Source organism: Cryptomeria japonica, chromosome 5 (genome assembly GCF_030272615.1).
Source record: "Cryptomeria japonica chromosome 5, Sugi_1.0, whole genome shotgun sequence".
NCBI classification, from domain to species: Eukaryota; Viridiplantae; Streptophyta; class Pinopsida; order Cupressales; family Cupressaceae; genus Cryptomeria; species Cryptomeria japonica.
The window spans coordinates 201008609-201032968 of NC_081409.1; the positions used below are offsets into that span (position 1 = coordinate 201008609).

A 24360-nucleotide genomic window follows, 5' to 3' on the forward strand; every position below is an offset into this window, starting at 1 on the left:
CATGTGTTAATGCATGTTGACCCCTTAGGACCACATAAGACCCCTTAAGATAGTATGTGATGGACTAAGGGGTATGTCGTTCACACTAGGATTCTATAAGGGGTCACGCATGTGTTAATGCATGTGTGAGCCCTTAGGACCACATATTCAACCCCTTAGGACACATAGGAAATTTCATATGTACAGTAGGATGTTATTAGGGGTCATATGTGACCTACTAAGGGGTCACGTATGTGTCAATGCATGCGTGGCCCCTTAGGACCACATATGACCCCTTAAGACGCTATGTGATGAACTAAGAGGTATGTCGTTCACACTAGGATTTTATAAGGGGTCATATGTGGTTATAGGATTTTATAAGGGGTCATATGTGGGTCTAACCACATATGACCCCTTAGGACACTATATGATCCTAAGGGGAATGTCATATGTACAGTAGGATGTTATAAGGGGTCACGCATGTGTTAATGCATGTTGACCCCTTAGGACCACATAAGACCCCTTAAGATAGTATGTGATGGACTAAGGGGTATGTCGTTCACACTAGGATTCTATAAGGGGTCACGCATGTGTTAATGCATGCGTGAGCCCTTAGGACCACATATTCAACCCTTTAGGACACATAGAAAATTTCATATGTACAGTAGGATGTTATTAGGGGTCATATGTGACCTACTAAGGGGTCACGTATGTGTCAATGCATGTGTGGCCCCTTAGGACCACATATGACCCCTTAAGACGCTATGTGATGAACTAAGGGGTATGTCGTTCACACTAGGATTTTATAAGGGGTCATATGTGGTTATAGGATTTTATAAGGGGTCATATGTGGGTCTAACCACATATGACCCATTAGGACACTATATGATCCTAAGGGGAATGTCATATGTACAGTAGGATGTTATAAGGGGTCACGCATGTGTTAATGCATGTTGACCCCTTAGGACCACATACGACCCCTTAAGATAGTATGTGATGGACTAAGGGGTATGTCGTTCACACTAGGATTCTATAAGGGGTCACACATGTGTTAATGCATGCGTGAGCCCTTAGGACCACATATTCAACCCCTTAGGACACATAGGAAATGTCATATGTACAGTAGGATGTTATTAGGGGTCATATGTGACCTACTAAGGGGTCACGTATGTGTCAATGCATGCGTGGCCCCTAGGACCACATACGACCCTTAAGACGCTATGTGATGAACTAAAGGGTATGTCGTTCACACTAGGATTTTATAAGGGGTCATATGTGGTTATAGGATTTTATAAGGGGTCATATGTGGGTCTAACCACATATGACCCCTTAGGACACTATATGATCCTAAGGGGAATGTCATATGTACAGTAGGATGTTATAAGGGGTCATATGTGACCTACTAAGGGGTCACACATGTGTTAATGCATGCATGACCCCTTAGGACAACATACGACCCCTTAAGACACTATGTGATGGACTAAGGGGTATGTCGTTCACACTAGGATTTTATAAGGGGTCATATGTAGTTCTAAGGGGTCATGCATATGTTATAACAAATGCATGACCCCTCAGAACCACATATGACCCCTTATGACACTATGTGATCCTAAGGGGAATGTCATATGTATAGTAGGATGTTATAAGGGGTCCTATGTGACCTACTAAGGGGTCATGCATGTGTTAATGCATGTGTGACCCATTAGGACCACATACGACCCCTTAAGACGCTATGTGATGGGTTTTGGGATATGTCGTTCACACTAGGATTGATTTTATAAAGGGTCATATGCGATTCTAATGGGTCACGCATGTGTTAAGACACTATTTGATGGACTAAGGGGTATGTCATTCACCCTACAATTTTATAAGGGGTCATATGCGATTCTAAGGGGTCCCGCATGTGTTATAACACGTGTGACCCCTTAGAACCACGTATGACCCCTTGGGACACTAGATGTGATCCTAAAGGGAATGTCATACATGTACACTATTATATTATATGTGATCCTCTATGACCTCCTAAGGGAACGTATAGTGTCATATGTGGTCTTAAGGGGTCATGTTGTGCGTGTAATAGGATGTGAAAATGGGTCACATTGTAGAGGAAATTTATTTTGTCTAATTTGTTTAAATTTGGTATCTAAATTTTCTAATGTTTATTTAGATTAATTTTTTTAACGTTTTTCTTTTTTTGCTAATGTTTTTCTAAGTTCTGATTTACTACAGGGTAGTTTTCTATGTTTTTCATAACAATTTTTTAAAATGTTGAAAAAAATATACATCTATACAATTATGTAATTTTAAAAACAAATTTACACATTTCAATCAAAACATTAAATTATCAAACATTTTTCTAAAATAATGAAAAACAATAAATTATCAAACATTTTTCTAAGATGTTGAAAACCAATAACTATATATAATTATTTAATTAAAAAATTAAATTAACAAATAAATTATTTACAAATTTAATAAAAAAAGACATTATTAAACCAAACACAGGGTTATTTTGTGCACCTGATATAACAAAGGTCGAAAACTGAAATAGGAAAGATGCTAACTGCTGCAGACAAGGCTCAATGACGTGATGCTGACGACTGGTTCGATCCAACCCCCACCAGACAGAAAAAGTCAAATTTAATAATGACCTTTTAACTGTCATTTTCGATATTTATAAAATTTTAAAAAAAACCCTAACTGCAAAGGGTTCGAGCGATTGGGGGGGTTCGAGCGAACCCATTAAATATTGATATTTAAATGGGTTCGCTCGAACCCAAAACCCGCCCGCTGTTCGATCGAACCCAACTGAACAGTTTGGTTCGCTCGGACTCCCAGGGGTAGTCCGAGCGAACATTTGTGTTTCGCTCGAACATTGTCAAATCCGAAATTCCCACTTTCACCAAATTCTTTCGTTGGCAAAAGTGAGAACCAGCTTTGTGAATTCACCCTGGTGGAGTTTTTCTTACAATGAATTCTCCACATAAATTTAGTGTTATGGTTTGTCTTAGATATATTTTATTGTTTATTGATTCATTGATTTAATCGGGTTATTTGTATGGTTTATTAAATTAAATCTCTATTCATGGGATAATTTTAGGTTATTTACCCTATTAATCAACATTTGGTATCAACCCTATGACATGATGTAGAAAGGGACACATTTCTTAAAAAGTTATTGATTTTTGTGGCTATAATAGGAGTATCGTTTTAATGGTTTTGTAGATTCAAGTGTGGTTATAGAAGCCATGTAAAGCACATCATGATTGTCTATTGATAAGTTCAATGACTCTATATTTGAGCTATGGAGAATCAAATGGAGGATTTCTTGGAAGATAGAGATCAACAAAGAGATGTGATAAAAAGTCTAAGAATTCATATGTTTTAGATAAAGATTAGAGAAAACTAGATATAAAGGCACAATGAACCACATAATTATACCTCGTGGATACCATTCTCTCTAATTCTTTAGAGGAGACTATAAATTTTAGTTTATTGAAGAGAAATAGCAAGATCTATCAAAAGAATATTTTGAATAAACAATATTTATTAAAAACAAAAATTATATAGTTGATCCTTTAAGTTCTTTTAATCTTAGTTTGAATTTGCTAGGTAGTATTAATGTTAAGATAAAAGAGAAGGATAAATTCATTTTATTATTTTTCTCTTTACTTGAGTCTTGGAAGAACCTAATCATTGCATTGAATGGTTCTACTATATACCACAACATGAATGCACACTTATTTCCACTTTTCTTAATGAGAAAATGAGTTGGAAATCCATGGATAAGGGTCTCAAGCATGTACTACATGAATGAGGTATACTTGAGGAAAAGGTAGTAAAGGGGCATAAGGATAGGTCTAAGTCAAAATAATGACCTAAAATTATTGGAAAGAGAATATTTAAATGTTAAACTATGTGAAATGGGGTCATGTAAATAAGGAATGCACAAATAAGAAGTTTTTTTTTAAGATTCTTTTTATGATAAAATCATTTAATGACAAAAATAATATGATTTGATTTTTTTTGTTAATATTAAATATTTATAACACTTATTAGATTGATTAAGATATCTCATATCATGAATTTTATAGGTACTAGTTTAATTTATACAAAGCATATGATGATGGTGAGTTGTTCCTTGGTGACATAAAATTACATTGAATTATTGGTAAAGGTAAAACCTATGTTAGTGATGGAAGAGTAAAACATTTCACAGATATATTGCATATTCTATGATTAACACAAAAAAATATTTGAATTTGTAAAAGAAACATGGAGGAGTGCATGGAACATTTGATAGGAATGGTTACACAATGGTCAGGGAGAATTTGGTTCTAGCTAAAGGATCTTGACATGATATCTTTTTTTAATATTGACGCATCTAACTATTATAACATAACTCAACCAATGAATTAACAAATTAAATTCATATATTTTAGGAACCATAAGATGGGTTACATCGGTGATAATTGGCGTAAGAACCTAGTTAATAAAAATATGGTGGATAATTTATTTGGTTATTTAACATATTTTAATTTTTGAGAGAACTACATGTTTGGTAACTAGAGTAGAGTAAAGTTTGATATTGGTAGCACTAGATCAAAGAGATGATTAGAGGTTATCAATAGCGATTTTCTTGGTCTTATGGATGTTAGTTGAAAAAACTTATAACTATGTTGCCTTTATCACTAATCACTCATTATACTTGGATCTATTTTCTAAGAAACACATAAAGCTTTAATAAGTTTAAATATTTCAAAATTCTTATTGAAAAACAAATAGATAAAAAAATGAATGTATTAAGATCAAATAGTGGAATGAAATATTTTTGTGAGAAGGTCTCTATTATAAATACTCTCTAGAATACTTAACAAATCAAAAAGAAAAAGAAAAAGAAAAAAAAATCTTTAACGGGTCATTTTGTTAATTGAGACCAAGATTTCCTCCCTAAAAAGTTGGGGAGGTTAAGGCTTTAAAAATTATAAATGTTTATCACACATTCCTTAAAGAAAATAAGAAATGTACTATCATTATCATGTCCAAATATTTGAATATGAACAACTAGTTCTCTTTTCTTTCTTGTGAAAATCTTTAAAAAATGGTGAAGATAATGGCATTCAATTCTTGGATGACCTTTAATCATTGGACTACCGCTTGGTAGCTCGACCTTATTTGTAATTTATTAAAGGAGATGATGAGTTGTCTAATACTTCCCCTATTCAATCCTTTATTCTTGATAGACTCCAAAACTTATTAACTAATTTTCAGGTTGTTAGCTAGCAAAAGAAAATTATCTTGCTTGGTTTTACTCTTAGGTTGTTCCTTAGTGTTCTCTATATTTTTGTAGCTTATTCTTCCTTTTTTGCTCCCCTTCCTTTGGTTTCTCTATGATTCAAGTCTATCATTCTTAAAAAGAATTTTTTTCTCTATTTGGTGGTTCAAGATAAAATCATCGAAGTGGATAATTTGGTCAAAAAAGCTTTTATTTCGTCAATAAGCATGTCATATGTAAAACTAATTAAAATTCCACCTACCATTTTTTCCTTGATTGATCTTTTTTTAGAGTGAGTGGGTCTCCTTTTGTCTATGTTTTCCTTTTCTAGGATCCAACCTCCTCCTTTAGTAGACTTTCTTTTATTGTTGTCTTCTCTATTGTTATGTCATGCCCTTAAGATACTTTGGAACCTAACCCTCTCTCATGTATTTTGGGGTTTGTGGCATGAAAGGAATTCTAGAATCTTCAAATATCTAAAATATTTTTTGATATAATATGCATACAATTATTTAAAAAACCTTAGTTTTTTACAAGGATCCATCGTCTTCTTTAGGACCTATTTATGTTTCTTAGGAATACTTATGGGTGGTGGAGGGATAGAAATTTGGTGCTGATTTTATAATCTCCTTCCAAAAATCTTGATATTAGGTGATCCCAATCTCATTTAACCTTTCATAAAACATCATGGTTTAAGTTGTATTTTGATTGTCTCTGAAGGCAACCTAGGGCCATTAGGTGCTAAAGGAGTTATTACAAACTAGTGTTTGCACCTAGATGAGGTGCAATGGATAAAGCCTATAGTAATTTATATAATTATAAATGTCAAAAATATCTAACAATTATTTATTTGCAATTAGCACGCACAATGAGTTTGACAATTTACATACTTTGTCACTCAATTGTAGTAAATTTAGAAAACTAAGATTGGCAGTTGATATTAGAAGGGTTAGAAAATAACTCAGTTTTGTTAAAAACTCAATATATAGATTTGGATTGATTGTAAACCATCCTAACAATGTAATTGAAAATCTATATAAACTATTAATAATCTATCGGGGACAATTTTTGTTTTATTTATTCACTCAATTTTTATATCAAATTAAATAATTTAAATAACAATCTTATAGTTTATAATTAGTTTTTTATTTACCAATTTTGAATTTTTTATTTATCAAATTTAGTTTTGACATATTTTGAGAACATTCATGAATTTATTATTAAAATTTTATTACATTTTTCATGCATTAACTTCTTCTAATAAAATTTTAACTATATCAATAAATCAATAATGTGATGATTATTTTAAACATAAATTGGATTATCAATTCTCAATGTTATTAATAGTTTGTTATTATTTAAATTAAATTGAATTTTATTATAGTCATCATAAATAGTTCTTCTCTATTGTGAGGTGCTAGCATAAATTAATATGAAAATTAATTATATCTTCAATGATATTCTCTTTTATAAAAAAATATAGTTAGCTTTTAGATTCTTATTTTTTAAGAAATAAATTTAAAAAATATAATTATACATTAAATATGTTTAATGTATGTTGAAAAAAATTAGACAAAATAAAAATTATTAATGATGAAGAGAAATGTAATATGATTAAAAAAAAAATCTAACTTATGAATAGTAATTTTAATACTGGAGAGATAACATTCGTATCTTTATTTTTAAAATAAAATCTAAAATATAACTTAAAATCTTTTTTTTTTTTTTAACTATATATTATCTTTTAAGCTGTAATGTGATTATATTTGGTTTGTCCCATTTTAAAAAGAATCCTCTTTGCTAGGGTTTTGTAATATTCCACATTTTAAAAATGCATTCATTGACTAAACCATGAGGGAAGGATACGATACAAAAAAATCTAATAGGATAGTGAGAGATGGTATGAAAACTGAAAAAAAAATTATTTAAAACTTTCTCACTTTTTTAATAATATGTATTATTAAATAATAGATATAAGGTATAAATAGTTACTGATTATATTCGTCAATCCAATTTTGAAGTGATTTTTGTTTTGCTTGGAAGGTGAAAAGATAGTTGTTTGCTTGGTGATTTTCTAATCTATTTTTCATTATTTTTTGTTATGAGAGAATCATCTATACTCTAAAATAGTAGTTCTTTGAAGTTTCACATCTTCCAATTATAAATAAATCATTTTTTGGAGTTTCCTTTTAAATATTTTTTTTGAAAATTAAATTAAATTCTTTTCTGATTTATTTTTCATTATGAGAAAATCATCCATATCGTAAAATAGTAGTTATTTGAAGTTTCACATAATCATTCTTTTTAACCTATTTTCCATTTTTTTTTTGTTATGAGAGAACCATTCATACTCTAAAATAGTAGTTATTTTAAGTTTCACATCTTATAGCTATAAATAAATCAATTTTTGAAGTTTTCTTTTGAATAATTTTTTTTACTTGATTTGTTCAAGTGATTTTTTGTTTTTCCAAAAGGTGAAAATATAATTGATTGTTCAGGTGCAAATAAAATTCTTTTCTAACATATTGTCCATCATTTTTGTTATGAGAGAATCATTCAAACTATAAAATAGTAATTATTTAAAGTTTTAGATCTTCCAAACTATAAATAAATCATTTTTTAAGTTTCCTTTTTTTGAGATTTTGTCAAGATCAAGAGCTCAATGAAAAGTACAATAGAGAAACAAAATAGATGATATGAATAAACTGTATTCTATCAAGATGAAAATAATGATCAATTGGATCATCAAAAGTTGTTGTTTTTTACAATTTAGATGAGCTTGCTTATATAGGCAAAGCTATATGGATCTGTGAGCACACAAACATGACATGTGGCTCAATGAGAAACAAGGTTAGGTAGGAAATAGGTGTGGTAGGTAAGAGAAACAATAAAATATTCCACATGAGGTGGATCACCCACTGAAGGTGGAATTATCATCCAACAATAAGTGGATATGATAAAGTAATGACAAGATCACACCATAAAAGGTGGAAATCTCCTACAACACACTATCCCAATGTGGCACAAACACCCAAGTGTCTCATATGCAAACTACTATGATATGCACCTACCTAAGTAAACTTAAGTAAGGTGTAATAATATCCAACATGAATAAATAATTATACCAACACCCCCCCTTAAGTGCAACTTAGGGGAATGCACTTAAGTCTACAATGCAACTAAGAAATGCAAGATGGGTCCCAACTACTAGGCCATGTTAGGTACCCATGTACAAATGCAAATGCACACAAACCAATGCAATCTCTCATAAAGCGGGGAAAAAGAGAAAAACCCAATGGGAAAAAACCATCCCCCAAAAGAGAGATGAAAACTATATACAAAGAACTCTCAAATAAACATGTGAAGGAAAAAACCCTATGTGAGGAAAAAGTCCCCCCCATATGAGAGAAGAAGAAGAGAGACTAGGTAGCCCTCCCTCAAGGTAGAATCTGCACCAATGGTAGAAGCTCGATGTTGAATGAAGAATTTGCTCCACGAATGTCGAACAACGTTCCTCCCCATGGGAAGAAACAAGACCAAAGGTGTATCCATGAAGTCTCCCCAATCATGAAGGGAACATGTAGGAAAAAAAATCAGGATGAATAGAATCTTTGATAATTGCTCAAGTGTCCCCATGTCGAGATACCCCCTCCAAAGGTGGTGAACTGCTCCGCATTGCTGAAAAAGGCACTCCAAGATCTAGTGGAGATGTATGTAGAACAATATCCAAAGGATCACATGTCTCCTTTAAGGATAAAGAGACCTCCTCCAAATGTTGTACAAAAGTATCTGTGCGATCATGTCAACCTCAAAAGAATGATCATGTAGAGAATGCACAAGAGGGTCAGAGTGTTCCCTCACAACAATCGAAGAAGGATCATCTTCATCAAATAGAAGATGAATGCCATCAATAATGTCTCTCAAATCTGCAATGCAGGACTCCACAAACAAACCCGCAATGTTTGTCAAGTAGTCATCCCAATCAATTGAAGCTGGAAGACAAGGAATATCCTGCTGCACTAAATCACAAGAAGGAAAAAATGTCGCATTAGCTGCATCATCAGGTGCAATAGGTGATGTGATATCAATAGGAGGAGATGAAATGGAAGGCTCAAGAACGACGTCACATGTGAGAATCCCCAAGTTCAAGTACCCAAAGTTCTCCTCAAAATCTGAATCATCAACATAGGAAGAATCAACCTCATCAATAGGACCAAAATGTGAAAAAGAGTACAACTGAGATGCATGATCAACCACCCCAATCGCAATGATAGCTCTAGTCTCCAAGTCTCTAATGATAACTGAATCAAGTGTGAACTCCATAGTTTTCCACATTTCGCCATGTGTGATTTGATAGATGGAAATAAGATTGTTTATCAAGTGGGGTACACATAACGCATCATTGAAGGAGTTATCCCCAATGACAATAGATTATTTTCCAATCACATCCATGTATGTATGATTGCCCATCAAAATTTGCGGCATGGTGTAAGGCTCAAATTAAGAGAACATAGACTGCGAAGATGTCATATGATGAGAAGCCCCTGACTCTAGAAACCATCTCCCTCAATCATGACTTGTAGTCGCACAAAGAGCTTGTCCCTTTCCTTTATCTGTCCCAAAAGAGTGATCCTTTCCTTTATCCTTTTCTTTGGAAGCTAAAGTAGACATTCTAGAAGGTAGGTTGATTTTGTTCTTCTCAAGAAGATTCTTCAACTCATCAATATCCTTCTTGTAATAACGATGTTCATCATGTCCCGACTTCTTGCAATATGCACAAAAAAGATTGTCCTTATATGATTTCCTCTTAGGTGACGATGTAGAATCACCTTGTTGTGGAGAGGAGGATTGTGCTCCATCTTGTTGTGGTTTAGACTTAGGTTGCTTTTGGTTCTTTCCTTTTCCTTGATTGCTTTGATTCCCTTTATTAGCCACCAAAGCTTGTGACTTTGAAGATTTGAGAATCCCCATCTTAGTCCACTTAGATTGCTCAAGTATCAACATCTCCATGAATGCATCAAATGAGGGAGAAGTGTATGAGGAACCTTGAGCTAACCTATGGGTGTGAAAGCTAGATACAAAGGTTGTATACTCTGAAGGAAGCTTGTCCAACAAGTTATAAACCAATTGAACATCCGTTTTGTCCATTCCACAATCCTTTAGTTTTTCTCTTAGCTCATTTACTTTTGTGACATAATCTTGGATTGTATCAAAATCCTTGGGATCCAATGTTGTGAGTTCACTATCAAGCTTGTAGCCCTTAATCTCATCAACTTGGCCATACGATTTCTCATAAATATCCCAAGCCTCTTTGATTGTAGTACACTTATCAATGTGAAAAATGAGGTCATATGATACATATTTTCTCAAAGTTCCTGTGTCATAGCGTTCTTAGTGAGTCATTCAATGTGAGCATTAGGATTAGGTGGTGTTGTTATAGTTCCATTTACACAATGAATGAGTCCTCTTTCCATTAGTTTACTCCATGCCTTTATCTTCCATGTGCATAATTATGAGGAGTTAAAAGTGGAAATTTAGGAGAACCCATAGCACCAAAATAAAAAACACAAGATAGAGAGAAGAAAAATCACATAAGACACCCCCCTCCCCCACCCCCCGCCCCTCAAAAAAAAAAAATTAAAAAAAAAATGATGATTTGGCACTTTTACTTAGTGCGTGTACAATGGGCCACTTGCAAAACAAGACAAGGTGGAATTTTGGTTTTAACTTTACAACTGCCTCAAATAGGCTATAAGAGACTCCAAAAAATACTACAAGTGATCTAAACTAAGATCCAAGCAAAATACAAGTACCAATAGGCCAAAAATGGCCAAATACTGAAAGTACAATTTTCACTCAAAATTACTGCAAACTAATGGCGGATTATGAAAGTAGACAAAACATTATGCACTTTAAAAAAAAATGGCACTTGAAAAGGAGGTTGTATGACCCCAAACGAAGCCTCTAAAGTTGCAAAATCTGGGATTAAATAGGTACAATCATGAAAATCTGCAAATTTTTAAAAATATGTCCATCAAAATCAAAAAATTCCTCCACCACTGTGAAGAGAACGGAATTATAGCCCATTTCAAAAAAAATTGTACCAAAGAAGGAGCTAAAATGAGCAAGATATAGCCATTTGAAGTTGAACTGCAATTTCAAAAATGCAAATGAGAGGGGGATTAAAATTTTCAAAAAGTGCTGACGTCAAAATTTCATTGCATTAAAATTGACGGTCATATGCCCATCAAAATGACCATTGCTCCACTTTGGCTGACCGTATGGAAATGACACTTGGTGGTCTACAAATGGTTTCATACTATAAGGAATGGTGATGTGTCTGGGTGATGTGTCGTACAACAAGGTGATATGGCAGTGTGATGTCAGCAATGATATGGCATACAGATGCTGACATGGTGTTGACTATGTTGGCTGAGGTGGTAGTCCTTACTATTGACTGGGCGGACCACGTGGCAAGGTGATGTGTCTTACCGTACGCCTACGTGGAAATGAAGGCACCGTCGGGGGAAGTTGGTTGGGGAAGAGCACTAGACGACCGGTTCCAGAGAAGGACGACACAGTCGGAGATCAGGCGGCGAGAGACCGATCAGGAAGAAGTGGGGGTCAGCTGACCTGCGGGCTGGTACAGTCCTTGTGGAGAATTAAAACAATCGACTATGGTGGTGGTGGGGGGGGGGGGCGGTAACCCCCAGAAAAATATATATTTTATTTTTATTTTTTAAAATACAAAGTTTTACAATAATGAAATCTGCGGAAAATATAAGAGATTGTTTTTTTAAAATAATATGCAGAAAACAAAATCTAGTAATTTTTATTTTTTTCTTATTTAAAATAAATAAAAATTGTACCGTACTAGCCATATAGGCTAAACTCCAATGCCCAAAAATCACTTTTTACCAAAATAGGCCGAATTTATACTCGTTTTTTTTGAAAATGCCCTCCCGGACTCAACCGTGATGTCCAAATCAGTGTAGAACACCCCAAAAAATAACAGATCCCCAAATCCGAAAATTGAAGCCTCCAAAATATCTCCAAAAGACTAATCAATGATGCTCTAATGGCTCTGATACCATGTGAAATTTTGCCAAGATCAGAGCTCAATGAAAAGTACAATAGAGAGACAAAATAGATGATAGAAATAAATTGTATTCTATCAAGATGAAAATACTGATCAACTGGATCATAAAAAGTTGTTGTTTTCTACAATGTAGATGAGATTGCTTATATAGGCAAGGCTATATAGATATGTGAGCACACAAACATGACATGTGTCTCAATGAGAAACAAGGGTAGGTAGGAAATAGGTGTGGTAGGTAGGAGAAACAATAAAATATTCTACATGAGGTGGATCACCCACCGAAGGTGGAATTATCATCCCACAGTAAGTGGCTATGATAAAGTAATAACAAGATCACACCATAAAAGGTAGAAATCTCCTACAACACACTATCCCAATGTGGCACAAACACCCAAGTGTCTCATATGCAAACTACTATGATATGCATGTACCTAAGTAAACTTAAGGAAGGTGTAATAATATCCAACATGAATAAATAATTACACCAACACTTTTAAATAATTTTGGATGGATAAATAAGCTAACAAATACATAAAGAATATATCCATCTCTATGCCCTTTTGAATTTGTTACTTTATATTTTATTTACCCTAATTAAAAATTATTTAGTCATTTTCAAACATCTTATTTAATGTTGACTGAAATAGAAAAAAAATTATATTAAGTTGTACAATTCAATTTTGCCATCCACAAGACGTAACACAATGTTCTGATAAATACAATAACAATTGTTGGCACTGCCTTGTTTTTTAAAATTTAAATATATCTGTCAAGAAATTTATGAAAAATAATTAAAACATCATATTTCAATTAGACAAAGTCATGACCGTTAATAGTAACATGTAACAAATACACATGGGCTTTGATCATTGTTCAAGTGGGAAACCTCTATGCTTAAGGATATAAATTATGAGAATCTCTTAAAAATTGTTTTGTTCTATTGATTGTTTTAACTTTCAAATATTATTTCAAAACTATTCAAATCTCTGCAATCAATTTTCTTGATCAAAATCCCTCAGAGGTCGAGCTCTTCAAATTTGACTGCAGATTTTTTTGCATGATCAATATTTACAAATGGATATTAAAGGACACCATGATTGATAATCCATAGGCGGGGTTTTATTTAGGAAATCTTGTACTTGCCGATTCGTTCCATATTCATGCAATTTGCTTGTATTCTCCCAAGCTAATTATTGAATTTAAAAGGAAAAATCAAACATGATTTTGGGGCTTGGAGAATGCTATTAAAGCTACAGGAGATTAATTTAATAGTAATACAAATCAGCGAAATAAGAGGACTGAGATTAAAAATAAGCACAAGAGTACTTTGATTTGCATATGCGTATTGCTTGGAAAAAAAGAGAGCAAACATGATATGCATTTTAGGAGCACTTTGATTTGCATGTTGAAAATTTGAAATCTCTGTGAACTTTGTCAAATGAAGTATCTAAACAAGTTTTATTGATTCTGTAGCATCGTATGATTGCGTAGGCATTTCATACTTTTCATCAGAAAGTACATGAATTCGAGAAGAATATGCCTTGTTGCCGGTAGCTCTAAAAGATCTACAAGTATCCAGCACCCAAAATTTATTATTGACCGTATTTAATAATTAGTTGAAAAAATAAAATCAGTTATATTTTAATTTTCAATTATTTAAAAAACACAATCAAATGATAAGTTTGGGTGCTGCATAAATAATGGCAGATATCTACATGTCCAAACAACCGGCATCAATGACGCATATTTTTTTAATCTGTATTTTTTATTTCTCAACGAAATTGCTAACAACATAAAAAGGAAATTTAATTTATATTTTTATTGCGGACAACATAAAAAAAACGATGTGAGACACCTCTGCCAGCAATGGCGTGAGACAAATTTCGGGTGGAGGTTCCCTCCAAGAGAGATAGCCTATCGGCTAACTATAAATAAAAAGTGATTGGTGCTTTCTCTATCAATCAAGTGAAAGTCAAACCAATTATGTTTTGAAGGTTATTCTGACTTTTCAAAACATGTTCCTTTCCAAGGAGTTGGACATACAACATCTAGAAGTGAAAGGTGATTAGTTAAATATTATTTATCTCCTAGAGTTTCAAACTCATTTATCTATCAATCATCTTGTTAATGACCCCCTCAACATTTGGACTCTTTTTAGTCAATTTTCATCCTAATTAGGGTAGATCTCTAATGAGGGATGCTCAACATGGAAGAGAAAGGACAACATTTCCATGTATGTCCAAAATTTACTTGATTATGAAATTATTTAAGTTGGATGTAGTCTGGATTTTGTGCCACCTTTAGGGTGTGTGCACCAAGATGGTGCCAAAAAAGTGGACACACACCCAAAAAAAGTTGAAAAAATAGATTTTGAATAACCCCGTATGCGCTTTGGTTCGTTTATGTCGAGTCTAAACGGAGGGACCACGGTCCTTAAAAATAAGACCACGTACACGGTCCCTTAGAAATTAGGACACCATATGCGGTCTTAGCGTTTTAAGACCGCATACATGCTACTTGTCAATATTTTTTTTTTACGCCGACTGAGTCTCATTTTCAACCCATGGCTGAAAGCAGCTTGGAGGGGCATTTTCTTACGAAACCGCTCACGGGCTCCCGATTTCTACTTCCCAACGCCATGGAAAGAGGTAGGTTGTTTATTTTGCATATTTGATCAATTTTATTTACATTTTGAATTTAAAATCATTGATTTTGATTAGTTTTTTAAAGTTTTAGTTACAGATATATCAGATTCTCAAAATCCAAAACCACGACAAGATGAAAACCCACAACAAAACCCGCAAAATACACCTCCAACTCATCCTTTAGACTGTACACCAGCTACAAAGGAGCAATTGCTTAATTAGTTAGGGCAAAACATTGCTAAAATAAGTAAACTGATTAATAAATTGAAAATATCTAACCTTGAGCATCATTTATCCCTTGCCACTAGCGTAGAAACATTACCTAGTGGTGCCACTGCAGTTTCCACTCGGATTACAAAATGGGGAAACTATAGGGATAGGTGTCGTGTATTTTATGAGAATGGATTATCATATGAGTGAGTGAAAAACAAAAACATAAGTAAAGCACAAATATGTGCTCTTTTTGTTGATCCTAGAACTGGTGAGTCTTTACCTCTTAATGCAAAAAGGTTTCCCATACATTGGTGTACCAATATGCAAATGAAGAATTTGTTTTGGAATAGGTGGTGGATGGTCTTTAACGAACCACCTTGTAATAATCATGAGATGTCATTGTATTTCTTCAGGAAAGTATATTGTGAGTTTGTCCTTAATGAAAAGCCTAATTATTTTGACATGAGAGAGTTCCATGGTAGAGGTGGCGGCTCTGCCCTAGATAGACCTGGAGCTTGTAGGGTAGTAGACTTGCAGAGTCGTCATCCCCTAGCACCCAAACCCAAGGTGCACGAGACTGTCCCAATAGCCTTGAAAGAGTTGATGGAGCTATAGACTCTTCAGGCAGCCACAACATTGACTAATGCGATCATCCGCCATGAGACACGATTAGCACACCCTCTTGTATCGGATGATGATCCATTAGTTGGGGCAGCTAGTGTTGGTAAGCCCATTCAACATGTGTGTCCCACTTGCTTAGGCATATGCAAAGGGATGGATGACGAGGCCACTGCAGATGGCTCCATAGCCCATTCGTGCATGATTTGCGAGAGTAGGTGTCAGACCAGCACGACTGAGGATGTGGCATTGATGGATGAATTTATGGATATGTTGTTTGATAGTCAACCACAGACACAAGTGTGTTGATTTGAATTCATAACATTTGATTTATCAATCACTTAAAATTTGTAATTGTAAATGAATTTTCATTTATTGATAGATTTAAATTGATACAAGCAATATGAATTCCAGGATGCAGCAACAACATCTGATATTCCTCCCATAGTTATTACAGCTGCAACTTCGACGCCTGAGGTATAAATTTTGTGACATGTTAAAATAGAATAGTACACTTTGAATTCAAAAAAATTACAAGATATACTAACTCTCTTTAATGCTTGACATTTTTTTGTTTTGTAGGCATTTTCAAGGGACCAAATGTCCCAGATTGACGATGTCAGGCTCCCAACGATTGATTTTGGCCTATAGAGCTATCCGATATCATATTTTGTACACCTTATTTTATGTATTCTTTTGATGGAATTTATGAAAGTCATTCAATTTTAGATTTGTTAAATTATACTTAATATTATATGTACTAATATCTCTCATGTTAATTATGTTTTTTTAGGGTACCCCCTTCGTGTCTAGGCCTAGTCCTCAACAAAAGCAATCCTCAAGGACGCCTAAATGTGGGAAGAAGGTAATTGAACACATTTTTAATTGTACAAATGTTGAAAAGGTTGAAATTTTCTTAGTTGGGATTTGTAGATTGATTAGTGTTTTTTGTCTATTTTATATACAACATTTGGCCATTGAGCTTCATAGATATGTTGAATGCACCTGATACGCCCAAGGATCGAGAGAGAGCGGAGGTATGTATCTCTACTTTATTTTCTTGATTTGATGATTGTATGCATGTGTACATGTGAACTTGTGATGAATTATAATCTTATCATTTTTCATACAGGAAATATACATAGTTGCTTCATCAATGGCGAGCCCTCTTCCAAGTACTGGAGAAGCATCTCAGGCTCCGATATGCTTTAGTTTTATATATTACATTAATTTTTTTAAACCTACAATACTTATCATTATATTAATTGTATTTAATCTTGATCATTTTTCATATAGGTAATAGCGACAACTGCTCCATCGATGGCGAACCCACCTCATTCTATTAGAGAAGCATCTCAGGCTCCGGTATAGTTTTGTTCTCCATATCATAGATTTTTAGTATTTTTTATGTATATATGTTAGAACATTGTATTAATTGTATTTAATCGACGATATCCCCCTCCGCGGTTCAGCCATAACTTGAAGCCTTTGAAGAAGTTATTCAAGAGAACTCCTAAGGCTGACAAGGAGAAGACAAAGAAGACAATAGATCCTAGATCAATAGATGAGGTAATCTACATTTCTATTGCAAATAAATTATAGTTAAATGCATAGTTATGTTGATAATTGTGAACTATTTTCTACAAAAGGATTCTAACTTAGCTTTTGAATTGTGGTTTTGTAGCCATCTACAGAGTCGCGTAGTGCATCAAAGAGGCTCAATTTTGATGATCCATCACAAACTATATAGGATCATATAGTGTTAGTTGTGGTCATTGAATGACCAATACATGTAGATATATTCTACATTTTTATTGTATATCAATTTGGACATGGCATATGCCACATTTTTGTAAAACTTGTATTGACTTGGCATACATTCCTTTTTTGATATATATAAATGTTGATATTCGATCCAATAAATGTGTAGTGTTCATTATTGTGCATTTCGTTGATATTGATAAGCATTTTTGATACATACAAAATTTGTTCATTGTGTTGATTATTGTGCATTTTGATATATATATATATATATATATATATATATATATATATATATATATATATATATATATATATATATATATATATATATATATATATATATGATTAAATAATTATTGATACTGTTAAATGATTATTGTTGATTGTTGGATTAAATAATTATTGATACGGTTAAATGATTATTGTTGATCGTTGTATTTGGTGGTTTCCCTTTTATAACGTTAAATGAATATTTGCCTATGTAATCAACAATATGAATATAAACAACAAAAATCTATGATATAAAGCATTGCAATCGTGGAATATGATTTGATAAACTTTCAAAAATATTGAATTAACCCTACAAAACTCTTTGTCTCAATGAAAATAAAATTTAATGGTAATGGTCAGATTTGATCCATGGTAATGATCACTAGATTCTTTTGATTCATTTTGTTTATATTTGTCAATGTGAGTGGTGTGATAGCACCCTCATGCTCGCAATGGTCAAATTTCGGTTTTCATATTGGTCGCCATTGTTTTATCTAAATAAGGTGATTTGGGACCATTAATGGTCATTTGAAGTCATTTGTGAAAGTTTGGGGTCATTTGGATAAAAGATGTAAAAGTTGCTCATTTGTGAAAGTGAGAAGCTGAACGTTACTTTCTTGTCTCCAATTTCAAAAAAGTAGGAGATGAAAATGGCGAAAGATGTTTCTTTTGTTCCCCTCGGACGTATTACTGGTGTTAAATTTAGCTTAATCACTTCTGAAGAAATAGTAAGTCTCTTCTCTTTTCTTTCGACCTTAATTTACACCAAGAAAATCGAAAGATGTTGTCAAAGTTGTTCAGCTGTTGTCAAAGTTGCTCACTTGTTGTCAAAGTTGTCAAAGTTGCAAGGTAGGCTAGAATTGATTTTGTTCAATGTGGGAACAAACCAACATCGAGAGCGCGTTTGGGTGGTCAGGTTTATGCTAGGTATTCTCCGGTTGTGCCTCCCAAAGCGCTGTAATATCGAGAGCCATACCCTACCGACGCGATCTCTCAAGTGCCTTGAGTCCAAAAAATTGTCAAAATTTGATGGATTGTTTCTCCCAATCCAGGACACATATGATCGATCCATTTGAACCAATAGGGTCATGTGAGGCTCTTCTACAATGGCTTATATCGGTTTCTGATGACTCAGAGCCATTTTCAAATGGTAGCATTTTTTCACTTGCTGCAAAAATCGTCAGTCGCATGCAATGCAAAGTTGCAAGATAGGGTAGAATTGATTCCATTCGTCATGGGCACAAACCAAAATCACGAGCACCTCTGAGTGGGAAGTTTTATGCTAGGAATTCTCTTGTTGTGCAACGTCGAGAGCCATACCCTACTAGTGCGATCTCTCAACTGCCCTGAGTCCAAAAAATTGTCATACTTTGACGGACTGTTTCTCTCAATCCAGGACACATATGATCGATCCATTTGAATGTGTAGGGTCACGTGAGACTCTTCTACAATGGCTTATCTCGGTTTCTGACGAAGCCATTTTCAAATGGTAGCATTTTTTCACCTGCTGCAAAAACCGTCAGTCGCATGCAATGCAAAGTTGCAAGATAGGTTAGAATTGATTCTGTCTGTCATGGGCACAAACCAACATCATGAGAACCTCCGAGTGGGCAGGTTTATGCTAGGTATGCTCCTATTGTTCCTCCCAAAGTATCAGAACGTCGAGAGCCATACCCTACTGACGCGATCTCTCAAGTGCCCCGAGTCCAAAAAATTGTCAAACTTTGACAGACTGTTTCTCTCAATCCAAGACACATATGATCAATCCGTTTGAACATGTAGGGTCACATGAGGCTCTTCTACAATGGCCTATCTCGGTTTTTAATAACAAAGCCATTTTTAAATGGTAGCATTTTTTCGCCTGCTGCAAAACCGTTAGTCGCATGCAATGCAAAGTTGCAAGATAGGCTAGAATTGATTACGTCCATCATGATCACAAACCAAAATCATGAGCACCTCTGAGTGGGCAGTTTTATGCTAAGAATGCTCCTGTTGTGCCTTCCAAAGTGTCAAAACGTCAAGAGTCATACCCTACCGGCGCGATCTCTCAAGTGCCCTGAGTCCAAAAAATTGTCAAACTTTGACGAACTGTTTCTCTCAATCCAGGACACATATGATCGATCTGCTTGAATCTGTAGGGTCACGCGAGACTCTTCTAAAATGGCCTATCTCGGTTTCTGACGACTCAGAGCCATTTTCAAATGGTAGCATTTTTTGCCTACTGCAAAAATCGTCAGTCACATGCAATGCAAAGTTGCAAGATAGGCTAGATTTGATTTCGTCCATCGTGGACACAAACCAACATCACGAGCGCATTCAAGTGGGCAAGTTAATGCTAGACATGCTCTTGTTGTGCCTCCCAAAGCATTGGAACATCGAGAGCCATACCCTACCGGCGCGATCTAGAAGTTGCTTGACAACTTTTTTAACAATAATGACATTTTTTTCTCAAATTGTATCCAGACTCAATCTATGACTCCCATGACCCAATAATGACCCAAATAATTCTCCATGATTATACAATGTACAACATAGATCTCCATGATTATTACTTACATCACATAAACTCAATACCCTTAAGATTTTTTGAAAATAAAAACAAATTAGGACTTTTGAGCATAAAACACAAAGATATCATTTTTGTTAAGTCTATAATAGACTTATAATAGTCTTTATCCTTTTTTAAATAAATTTATTGAAGGTTCTACAAGACTTCAATACCGAAAAAATATTGAAGAATGAAACCTTAAACATTACATCAAATCTTTGAATCTATTGTCAAATTTATAAACCATTTTATATAACCATTGCACATTCTTTAAATACAAATGCTAGTTTATTTATTTATATTTAATTGTGTCCATCTTATATTGGTCTTAATTAGACTAGGAGAAGCTTACTTCTCTTTTCAAGTGTAGAAGTTACATGGACAATAAAATTCTCAGGAATGAAAAATATAAAGTAATATAAATTGTTCCAACACAACCAGATTTTAAATGTTTCCGACTGCACAGGGAAAAAATGATTTTTAGAAGCCTGCAGAAATGCAATGTTTTTGAATTTTTAAATCATCCAAAAATGCACAATCCCCGGGCGTTCATTATAATCCAGTGGCAATGCCATCTCCTTCCCATCTCCCTGCATTCTGTATAAAGGATCAATTGAAGGAGGCTCTACGTGTTCTGCGTGCGACACACAAATCCATTCTAGACTACTCTTTATATCTTCAATTATTGCAAAGCTGCGCTCCCAAAAATGCGCTTTCAGAAGCTAAGCAAATCCACTCTCTCATCGCTTACAGGGGATTTACATTTGCTGTACCCACATTTTTTCAAAACAATCTTATCAACTTGTATGTCAAATGCGGAAAGTTGGTGGATGCTCGTCAAGTTTTCAATGACATGAAAGAACGAGACAGCTTCTCATGGAATGTCATAATTGCAGGTTACGGAAAACATGGGTATCCACAAGAGGCATTGACACTGTTTCACCAAATGCAACGAACAGGTGCTCAACCGGATCAGTTCACCTTTTCCAGCATACTTCAAGCCTGTGCCAAAGTAAGAGCTTTGGAACCGGGCATGGACATCCATCAAAGCATAGTGGAGAGGGGATTGTGGTCACATGTTGTAGTTGGAAGTGCCCTGGTACACATGTATGCAAAATGTGGAAGCGTACACAAAGCGCGCGAACTGTTTGACAAAATGCCTCAAAGAAATGTGATCTCCTGGAATGCTATGATTTCAGGATATGCCCAAAATGGCTTTCTTGATGAGGCTTCAAGGCTTTTCGAACAAATGCCCGAGAAAAATGTGGCCTCATGGAATGCATTGATTGCAGGATATGCACAAAAAGGATTTGATGAAGAAGCCTTGGAAACTTTTAAGCAAATGGAGTCGGAAGGTGTAAAGCCAAACTCCACAACCTTTGCAAGCGTCCTCCCCGCGTGCGCCAAAATCAAGACCTTGGAACGGGGTATGGACATCCACCAAAGCATAATTGAAGCCGGATATTTGTCCGATGTTATTGTTGCAAGTGCCCTGGTAGACATGTATGTAAAATGTGGAAGTGTAGAAAATGCACGAGAACTGTTTGAAAAGATCCCTCAACGAGATGTGGTCTCATGGACTGCAATGATTGCAGGATATGCACAAAATGGGCTACTTGAAGAGACTTTCCAAACTTTTAAGCAAATGCAATTGGCAGGTGTGAAACCAAACGCTACAACCTTTGCTTGTATCCTCCCAGCCTGTGCCAAAAATGGAGCTTGGAAGCAGGCTATGGACATCCATCAAGGAATAATTGAAAGCGGATTTTCGACAGATATCATGGTTGTAAATGCCCTGATAGACATGTATGCAAAATTTGGAAGAATAGAGAAGGCAAGTGGACTATTTGACACAATGTCTCAACGAGATCTGGTTTCATGGAATTCAATGACTGCAGGATATGCACAAAATGGTATTCTTGACAAGGCTTTAGAGCTTTTTAATGAAATGCCTCAAAGAAATGTGGTCTCATGGACTGCGATTGTGGCAGGATATGCACAGCATGGGTTCTTCGAAGAGGCTTTACAAATGTTTAAACAAATGAAATTGGCAGGTGTAGAGCCAAACTGCACAACCTTTGCCAGCATCCTCCCAGCCTGTGCCAAGATGGGAGCTTTGGAACAAGGTATGGACATTCACCAAAGCATAATTGGAAGTGGGTTTGCACCAGATGTGGTTGTTATAAATGCATTGATAGACATGTATTCAAAATGTGGAAGTATACTGAAGGCACGTGAGCTATTTGACAACATGTCTCAACGGGATTTGGTTTCATGGAATGCCATGATAGCAGGATATGCACAAAATGGCTTTTGCAAGGATGCTCTCAGACTCTTTGAGCTAATGCAAAACTCTGGAACATGCCCTGATCATGTAAGTTTTGCTTGTATTCTATTTGCATGCAGCCATGCAGGTTTAGTGGATGATGGCTGTAAATACTTCCATGCAATGAGTGACTCTTGTTGCATTACACCTACAATTGATCATTATATGTGCATGGTTGACCTTCTTGGTCGTGCTGGCTATCTTGAGGAAACCTTAAACTTTATCATCAAAATGCCAATTAAACCTGTAGTGGTTATGTGGACATGTTTGCTTGGTATCTGTAGATCACATAAAAACGTAGGGTTAGGAGTATTTACAGGAAATCTCCTTCTTGAGATGGATCCTAGAAAGGCTACAACTTATGTTCTTCTGTCAAACATCTATGCAGAAGTGGGCAAACGGTGTGAAGTTCAAAAGGTAAGGAGACTGATGAAAGATAGAGGAATTCAAAAGACACCTGGATGTAGCTGGATTGAAGTCCATAAAATAGTGCATGCTTTCTGTGTGGGTGACAGATCTCATCCACAGACTAAGGAGATTTGTGAAAAACTGGAGGAGTTGTCTTGGGAAATGAAGGCGGCAGGGTATTTTCCAGATTCAAGACATGCACTGAATGATGTGGACGAGGAGGACAAAGAATTATTTCTCTGCCACCATAGCGAGAAGTTGGCAATTGCTTTTGGATTGTTAAACACCCCCCCTGGAACAACCATTAGAGTTGTCAAAAACCTTCGAGTATGTGTTGATTGTCACACTGCAACTAAGTTTATCTCTAAGATTGTTTCTAGACAAATTATAGTGAGAGATGCAACTCGGTTCCATCATTTCACACAAGGGCAATGTTCTTGCTTAGATTTTTGGTGATGCTAATTGAAGCAGCCTGTAAACATAGGCTTGCTCAAAATACAGGGCATCGTGTCAGACCTGCAGTGACATGAAGGGTTCAGTTTTTATTTCACTTTCTAAGAAGTATTTCTTCGCAAGTGTGGGGAGATCTAGACCATTCTATTGGCTTCATAAAATCAGATGTACCATGCAAAGTGCATCACCGTATATATACACTGATGTCCAATGTGGAAGAAGGGCTGCATCACTGTATATATGTACTGATGTCCAATGTGGAAGAAGGGCTTGCAATTGTAAAATGCTTGGAAATGATCGAAATTTCTTGATAGTTTTTCACTTCAACCTTTGTCTTTTATATGTTTTTTTTTTTCCTTCATTAATTGTAATATCTTGTACCGTGTCTGTCATTTATTATGCATCAAATTTATATATTTGTGTGGATTTTGTTTCATTCATGGTTGAAGATATTTAATGTTGATTTATATTTATTTGTTTTTGGAGATTAAATATGTCTTTTGTTTGTTATTCTTTTGGATTTGATCATGTGCATTTGTATGTTACCAATGTTTCAGATTAAACACCATGATCCATCATTAGGGCAAAAGAGCAAGTGAGAGAGCAAGAGAGCAGAATATGAGGATGATAGCAGACCTAGTAGATTAAAAAGATGAAAGAGCTGGCACAAAGAAAGAGGCACAATTAAGTTAAAGACAAAAATAAAAATAAAAAAGCAATTATATATATATATATAGCTAAGCAAGAATATATAAAAACACA

General features: G+C 34.8%; 1 protein-coding gene across 1 annotated transcript; it reads left to right on the forward strand.

Moving 5' to 3' along the window:
* The first annotated feature begins 20844 nt into the window (after positions 1-20844).
* On the forward strand, positions 20845-23972 carry LOC131072825 (pentatricopeptide repeat-containing protein At2g13600). The gene has a single exon (XM_058009099.2). It carries the CDS (start codon positions 20980-20982, stop codon positions 23599-23601), a length of 2622 nt encoding a protein of 873 aa, XP_057865082.2. The 5' UTR covers positions 20845-20979; the 3' UTR covers positions 23602-23972.
* The last annotated feature ends 388 nt before the right edge of the window (positions 23973-24360 follow it).